Source organism: Octopus bimaculoides, chromosome 27, assembly GCF_001194135.2.
Source record: "Octopus bimaculoides isolate UCB-OBI-ISO-001 chromosome 27, ASM119413v2, whole genome shotgun sequence".
Taxonomy (NCBI): domain Eukaryota; kingdom Metazoa; phylum Mollusca; class Cephalopoda; order Octopoda; family Octopodidae; genus Octopus; species Octopus bimaculoides.
Genome location: NC_069007.1, coordinates 13,671,976 through 13,680,208, shown reverse-complemented (window position 1 = coordinate 13,680,208; position 8,233 = coordinate 13,671,976). Strand labels below are relative to the sequence as shown.

The following is an 8,233-nucleotide window of genomic DNA, read 5'->3' as shown; positions in this document are numbered from 1 at the left end:
ATATATATCTATATTTCTTTATTGCCCACAGGGGGCTAAACATAGAGGGGGCAAACGAGGACAGACAAACGGTTTAAGTCAATTGCATCGACCCCAGTGAGTAACTGGTACTTATTTAATCGACCCCGAAAGGATGAAAGGCAAAGTCGACCTTGGTGGAATTTGAACGGCAGACGAAATACCGTTAAGCATTTCGCCCGGCGTGTTAATGTTTCTTATTTCTTTACTGCCCACAAGGGGCTAAACATAGAGGGGACAAACAAGGACAGACAAAGGGATTAAGTTGATTACATCAACCCCAGTACATAACTGGTACTTTATTTAGCTACCCTCAAAGGATGAAAGGCAAAGTCGAGCTTGGTGGAATTTGAACTCAGAATGTAACAGCAGACAAAATACTGTTAAGCATTTCATCTGGTGTGCTAACGTTTCTGCCAGCTCACCGCCTTCATATATATGTATATATATCATCATCATCAGCGTCTAACGTTCACCTTTCATGCTGGCATGGGTGGGACGGTTTGACAGGAGCCGGCCAGGTAGAAGCCTGCACTAGATTTCTGTAATTGTTTTGGCAGGATTTTTAAGCTGGATGCCCTTCCTAACACCAATCACCCAGCAGTGTGGACTAAGTGCTTTTTACGTGACACAAGCAGAGGTGAGGTCTGGTTTGGCAAGGTTTTTACAGCTAGGTGACCTTCCAAACACTAACCACTTCACTAAGTGGCACTAACACAGGCAGGGTCACCAAGTAACTTGCAAGACAAAAATCTTTTGAGAGGGGAGGGGAGAGGACATTGGAGGAGGTGATCTTGTGTCAGATGATGAAAGGTAAGACAAAAAGACAGAAATAGGTGTCTTGTAGAGAAGGTACAAGGTTACTCACAGCTGGAGAGTAATATTTCACTTAAGCATAGTAATACTAATAACTCGATGTTAGAACTCAATATACGTATGCTTTAGGGGAAAACGTTGTGTAGAGAGTGGTAATAAGAAATTGGGATGACAAACAAATAGACAATTATGTTATAAACTTCATTGGCTCACAGTCGTTTCTGCAATGCATTCATAGCTGAGTGCCTGAATATCACCTTATAGCCTCACCAGAGCTACAAAGATGAAGTAGAAAAGAAGCAACTGTAAGCTAATGAGGTTTATAACATAATTGTTTATTCCTTTGTCACACAAATTTATTATCTATCTAGACAGAGAGACAGATGTATATGATGATGATGCTGATTATGATAACTTTTGTTGATGAAATAATACAACTAAAATAATAAACAAAGCAGAAACAAAAGGTGATTTAAGAGACAGGGGAGGGATTAACAGGTGCTCTGTGGTGTGAACAATAACATGATCATCCAGCATATCACAGATACAAGGTTCAAAACCTGCCAAAAGGCCTGTTTCATTTCATTTCATTTTTTTTTCTGAGTCTGTCTGGTGTTTATAAAGTTTGATATCACAAAAAAGGACCCTAGTTTGATGAAATAGAAAGAAGATACTGGAACACTTACAATTGGAAGAATACAGGGCCTTGCTAACGTCATAGAGAATGTTGCCATTATAACTGGATGGAAGTCCAAGATTCTGGGGTACATCTCAAGAGGGGACAACGTCTGATTAATGAAAATAAACACATGGAAAAAAATATATATATTTCTAAAATGTCATTTTCAAGTTTTATTTAAACAAAATAATATTTGTGAAGTAAAATGGTTCTCCATAGGTGCAAGCATGGCTGTGTGGTAAGAAGCTAGCTTCTCAACCACATAGTTCTGGGTTCAGTCCCACTGCATGGCACCTTGGGCAAGTGTCTTCTACTATAGCTTCAGGCTGACCAAAGCCTTGTGAGTGGATTTGGTAGATGGAAACTGAAAGAAGCCTGTCATGTGTATATATATGTGTGTGTGTATTTTGTGTTCATGTTTGTTCCTCACCACTGCTTCACAACTAGTGTTGGTATGTTTACATCCCCATAACTTAGAAGTTTGGCAAAAGAGATTGATAGAATAGGTGCCAGGCTTAAAAAAAAAAAAGTACTGTGGCTGATTCATTTGACTAAAAAATTCTTCAAGGTGTTGCCCCAGCATGGCTACAGTCTAATGAGTGAAACAAGTGAAAGATAAAAGATTGGTTTTGATTTGGCCACATAGGGGTACCATCCTCATGGGTACTTATTGTCAATAATATTGACTCAGGATTATTATAGTTGAGAATTTCTTTTATTGACCGCAGAAGGATGAAAAAGCAAAGTGGATCCAGGTAGGATTTGAACACAGAATATAAAGGGATGAAACCAAATACAAGGTTATTTGTCTACCGCTCTATCAATTCTGTTAAACACACACACTGACGTATAGAATGCCACATGTATATGCATGTATACTCTCAGACACACACATATACAGACACATACAAACGACTGACAGACAGACAGGTTGACAGAGATAGATCAACAGACAGAACGATGGACAGATCAATAGATCGACAGACAGTTAGACCAACAGATAGATCGACAAACAGTTCAACAGACTAATAAATATACAAGCTGACAGACAGAAGGACAGATAGATATGGCAGTAGTTGATCTTCATCATTTGACAATGAGGATTCCATAGTTTGATCAACTCAGTTACATGGTAACTGAATTAACACGTAAGTGGCTGAATATTCCACAGACATGTCAAGTACCTTTTAAAGTAAATCTCAGAAAAAAAATCAGCGTGACATAGTGTGTAGGGATAAAGTACTTTTTGGTTTACAGGTATAGTACACCTGATGGTCATTAATATAATTCCCATGAGCCCAGTTTCAGCCATGAGGTTTGGGCTACCATGAGACAACATTAAACATGACATCAGCCTCAGGTTTCAAAAATCTACAAATGCTTGAGGTCCCATAACATCTTAAGATCTTTCATAGTAACCCCACATAACATTATCAAAACTACACTACAAAGAAAAAAATAAATAAATTTCTCTTCAGGGTCAGAAAAATATTTCAACCCTTTTTCAAAATGGCAAACAGTTTTTTTTTGTGGAGTTCTGAGGACCCAGAGTAAGTAAAATAGTGGTCGCAGTAGTTGTGATCTTCTGGTCACTCACAGCACTGTTGTCCTCCGTGGATGCGGCTCTTTAAGAAATGGCTTCATCAGAGGATCCACAAAACGAAGGAGAAGGTGAGTCACGAAAAGATTCATAAAGAAGACAGCCATCATCAAAAATCCAGATATCGTTGAGTCGCCTTCATTCAAGGGACATAACTCAACCATTCAAAATAACAAGAACTGGGAGAAATGCCACCAAGAATTTTGTCCAATGTGTTAACGATTCTGTCAGCTTGCTACCCTATATTAATAATAATAATCCTTTCTACTATAGGTGCAAGGCCTGAAATCTTGGGGGTGACATTGAAACATTGAAAGGATGAAAGGCTAGCGTTGGATGGTTTATCAAGCCCTGAAAGGATGAAAGACAAAGTTGATCTCAGCAGAATTTGAACTCAGAACGTAGCAGCAGACGAAATACCGCTAAGCATTTCACCTGGCATGTTAACGATTCTGCCAGCTCGACACCTTAATAATAATAATAATGATAATGATAACAAGAGCACTCAGAGAATGCAAACTTCCGTCAAGGCAACACCAGCATCCTCTCAACGATTAGCCAGAGATGATTTTTAAAATGAGAATATCTGAAATAAACTCGACTTCTTTCACAAAGGAGAATACTAAAAATGAACCTGAACGTTCTCAAAAATCAAGTAAAAAAAAAAAACAGAAAAATAATCCAGAATTCTTTTCCAGTACCTGATCGATCCCATAATGTAATCAGTTTGTGCCAGTCATGTGGCCAAACATCCCTGAAAGTTTCATCCAGATCCATCCAGAGGTTCTTGAGATATCTTGTCCATGGACAAACAAACAAACAAACATGACTGAAAATAATACCTCTGCCTTCGCTAAGGCAGAGGTATGTGTAGGAAGAGGGTCGAAAGTGTGACTCACGTTGTTAGTGATTGTGAGAGTCTTGCACAGAAAGAGTACAAAGTAGCCCAAAACCTCCACTAGCTACTATGCTGTAAGTATGGATATGAGGTTGCGGGTGCTTGGTAGCAACATACACCAGAAAAGGTAATGGACAAAAAGGGTAAGGCAAAAATCCTCTGGGTCTTTGACTTCCAGACAGAGAAGGTGTTAGAGCACCAAAGGCCGGATATAGTAACCTTTAGGAAGTACTATCAAGAGTGCCTAATAATCGACATCGCAGTGCCAGGAGATCAACATATCATCATGAAAGAAAGAGAAAAAGTTGATAAATATGGAGACCTGAGAAGTGAGATTGCTAAAATGTGGTTGCTACGAGAGTCAAACATAAAGGCTATCCCTATTGTCATCAGAGTATTGGGTTCAATACCAGCCAAGCTGAAAAAACTTTAGAAATACCCTACAATCTAGGTGTTTTGCAAAAGATGGCATTACTTGGAACTGCACACATATTGTGTAAAATACTGTCTATCTGAGGTCCTTGTGACTTGACAAACAGTACAAACCCCAGGTAGACATAATATCTTCACTCAACAACCTCATGATATTGTATACTGTGCGACGTCTATGATAATAATAATAATAATAATAATAACAATAAAAGTACCAAAACCTAGCCCTTGAATTACAGAGACAATGGAAAGGGTGGGTAAAATGTATCCCAGTAGTTATAAGTGCCTTTGGGAACTATCTCTAAAGATCTGAACAGATGGATAGAGGAAATAAGCATAAAACCCAGTTTGGTACAGCTGCAGAAAACAGTGTTATTAGGGACAGCTAGGATACTTAGGAGGGTTTTTGGCATCTAAGGTTACTTGCTGTAAGCCAATAGGAGGATTCTTGGCATCTAAGGCTACTTGTTGTAGCCTTAGATGACTACCAACAACCAACAACCAACAGTTCTTCATATCTCTATCCTCTGCAGAAGCTGTACCTGGAAACATCCAGAATACAGAACATTTCTTGGCCTTTATGAAGGATTCTTTTCTTTTCCAACAGTCTAATCAGTTGAGTGTATATGAGAAATAATAATTTCAAATTTTAGCAGAAGGCCAGCAAGTTCGGGGGAAGGGTCAGTCAATAACATCGACCCCAGTATGCAACTGGTACTTAATTTACTGACACCGAAAGAATGAAAGGCAAAGTCGACCTCAGCGGAATTTGAACTCAGAATGTAAGGATGGATGAAAAACTGTTAAGTATTTCAGCTGGCGTGCTTACAATTCTTTTCTACACTAGGCACAAGGCCTGAAACTTTTGGGGAGGGGGCCAGTCGATTAGATTGACCCCCATATGCAACTAGTACTTAATTTAACGACTCCGAAAGGATGAAAGGCAAAGCTGACCTCAGCAGAATTTGAACTCAGAACGTAGCAGCAGACAAAATACCGCTAAGCATTTTACCTGGCGTGCTAACGTTTCTGCCAGCTAGCCACCTTTACCATGATGGGATGTGAAACCATAACATAAAGTAATAACCATAAGGCATTTTTTTTTGGGGACAAATACTAAAATTAGTGGAAAGTATATTCTACTCACCCCTGATGTGATAACAACTGTCTGGAATCTGTCAAAGACTGGTTTAATAGCGATAGAGGCATCCATACAGTTGAAGTGCATCACTGGGTTAGTGTATGTCGAGGTCCTGTCATCAAATGGTTCAATGATTATTATGAAACCTGAGAAGAAATACAATATTATACAGAGACGGATAGCATGGAGTATGGTACGGACTGGTAGATATATATATATGTATATATATATATATATATATATATATATATATATATATATATAGTGAGATCCCAGTGGTAGCATGGAGAGGTATTTAATATATGTATGTAATATATATATGTAATATCTGTATATGTAGTATGTGCATGTAATATATGATAGTACAAGTAGAAAGATATATTTTTGTCAACGCGTAACTGACAGAACAGCATATATAGGATGACACATTTTTCTGCTCTGTAAGGATTTTATCCTGTATATGCTGTTCTCTATCAGTCCTTATGTGTGGAAAGAATATATCTTTCTACTTGTACTACAATACATTTCAGCGCTTCAAAAACAAACATAAGTTTGTTTACATATGACGTAATATATGATATTTGTATATGCAATATATGTATATGTAGTATGTGCACGTAATATATGATATTAAGCATAGAAGTGGCTGTGTGGTAAGTAGCTTGCTTACAAACCACATGGTTCTGGGTTCAGTCCCACTGCGTGGCACCTTGGGCAAGTGTCTTCTACTATAGCCTCGGGCCGACCAAAGCCTTGTGAGTGGATATGGTAGATGGAAACTGAAAGAAGCCAGACGTATATATATATATATATATATATATATATATATATATACATACATACATATATATGTGTATGTGTGTGTATATGTTTGTCCCCCCAACATCGCTTGACAACCGATGCTGATGTGTTTACGTCCCCGTAACTTAGCAGTTCAGCAAAAGTGACCGATAGAGTAAGTACTAGGCTTACAAAGACTAAGTCTTGGGGTCGATTTTCTCAACTAAAGGCGGTGCTCCAGCATGGCCACAGTCAAATGATTGAAACAAGTAAAAGAGAGTATAATATATGTATATGTAGTTTGTGCATGTGATATATGATATTTGTTTTTGTATGTGTGATATTATAGTAGAAAGGATGATATGATTGATAACACTGCTAGTGATGACTTACCTTTAGCATAAGTACTGACCAGAGTGGCAAAGTTAGATATGAGGTTCAGACTGGAGAAGTCATCAATGTCGGTCAGTTCTAGAGTTCTCATCAAAGACTGAAGACGTTCACTGCAGAATCTGGAAAGGTAAAGAAACCAGAGAGAGTTGAGAGAGGGTTTGCAAGGTTTAAAAATATCTAGTCTAACCAGGGGCACGTTGATGGCTGCTGGACAAATCAGGCATTGTTTGCAGTAGTTAGAACTGTAACTTAATTACACTGTGTCACACGATTTTGTGATTGGGTAGCAATTGTTATTTTCTACTTGGTTACTCCTAGAAAGTGGAGGCGCAATGGCCCAGTGGTTAGGGCAGCGGACTCGCAGTTGTAGGATCGCGGTTTCGATTCCCAGACTGGGCGTTGTGAGTGTTTATTGAGCGAAAACACCTAAAGCTCTACGAGGCTCTGGCAGGGGATGGTGGTGAGCCCTGCTGTACTCTTTCACCACAACTTTCTCCCTGTGTCATGCTGAATCTCCCCGAGAACTACGTTAAGGGTACACGTGTCTGTGGAGTGCTCAGCCACTTGCAGGCTGTTCCGCTGATTGGATCAACTGGAACCCTCGTCGTCGTAACTGACAGAGTGCCAACCACTCCTAGAAAGTATGAAAAATGGCTAATATTTCCTTCAAATTTTGCTTCAATTACATTTATTTAAACCCTAAACTAACCCTCTCAGCACATGGCTATCTAGCTCCCCAACTACTCCTGCTCATCATCAGAGATGGATATATTGTCAGCCACCAAGGGACATGCTCAAGTGGTTAAGGTCAAACAACTGACAAGCAAATCTGTGGTATTGAGCAGAATATTTGCTATAACGATATTTCTGCTTTAGCAACTCAGCACTGAATCTTTGAAATGTAATGGAAAATAGGTCAGTTTGAAAACATAGATGTTCAGGTGACAAAAAGCAAAGTTTGAAGGGAATGGTAATCATTTGCTTTGAGTTCTAGACAAAAGCAAATTGGAAATAACACTTAATGACCAAAGACCAAAAGAAATATAATCAGTCTCACTACATAACTGCTTCTAATTAATTTGTTAATTGAAATTGTAATTGAAGCATATTCAATGACTGGCACCTGTGCCAGTGGAGCGCTAACAGCACCGTCTGAGCCTGATCATTGCCAGAGCAGCTGTCTGGCTTCCATGCCAGTGGCACGTAAATAGCACCATTTGAGCGTGATCGTTACCAGCGTTGCCTTACTGGCACTTGTGTTGGTGGCACGTTAGAAAACATTTGAGCGAGGTCGTTGCCAGTGCCACTGGACTGGCTCCTGTGCAGGTGGCACGTAAAAAACACCATTTTGAGCATGGCCGTTGCCAGTACCGCCTGACTGGCCCTCGTGCCAGTGGCACGTAAAAGCACCCACTACACTCTCGGAGTGGTTGGCGTTAGGAAGGGCATCCAGCTGTAGAAACTCTGCCAGATCAG

General features: G+C 39.5%; 1 protein-coding gene across 2 annotated transcripts in view; it reads right to left on the bottom strand.

Moving 5' to 3' along the window:
- The window catches only part of LOC106868561 (general transcription and DNA repair factor IIH helicase subunit XPD), a 42,269-nt gene that overhangs the window by 6,034 nt on the left and 28,002 nt on the right, over positions 1 to 8,233 (bottom strand). The window contains exons 14-16 of one of the 2 annotated variants that reach the window (XR_008266905.1): positions 6,758 to 6,876; positions 5,591 to 5,730; positions 1,521 to 1,622 (exon numbers count right to left, since the gene is read on the bottom strand). Coding sequence is in view for 1 of the 2 variants with exons in the window: in XM_052977214.1 (XP_052833174.1) it covers positions 1,481 to 1,622; positions 5,591 to 5,730; positions 6,758 to 6,876 (401 nt within the window). In the remaining variant the exon portion in view is untranslated. Of the gene's footprint in view, positions 1 to 1,480; positions 1,623 to 5,590; positions 5,731 to 6,757; positions 6,877 to 8,233 lie in introns of both variants that reach the window. The other variant, XM_052977214.1, reaches the window with a different exon arrangement.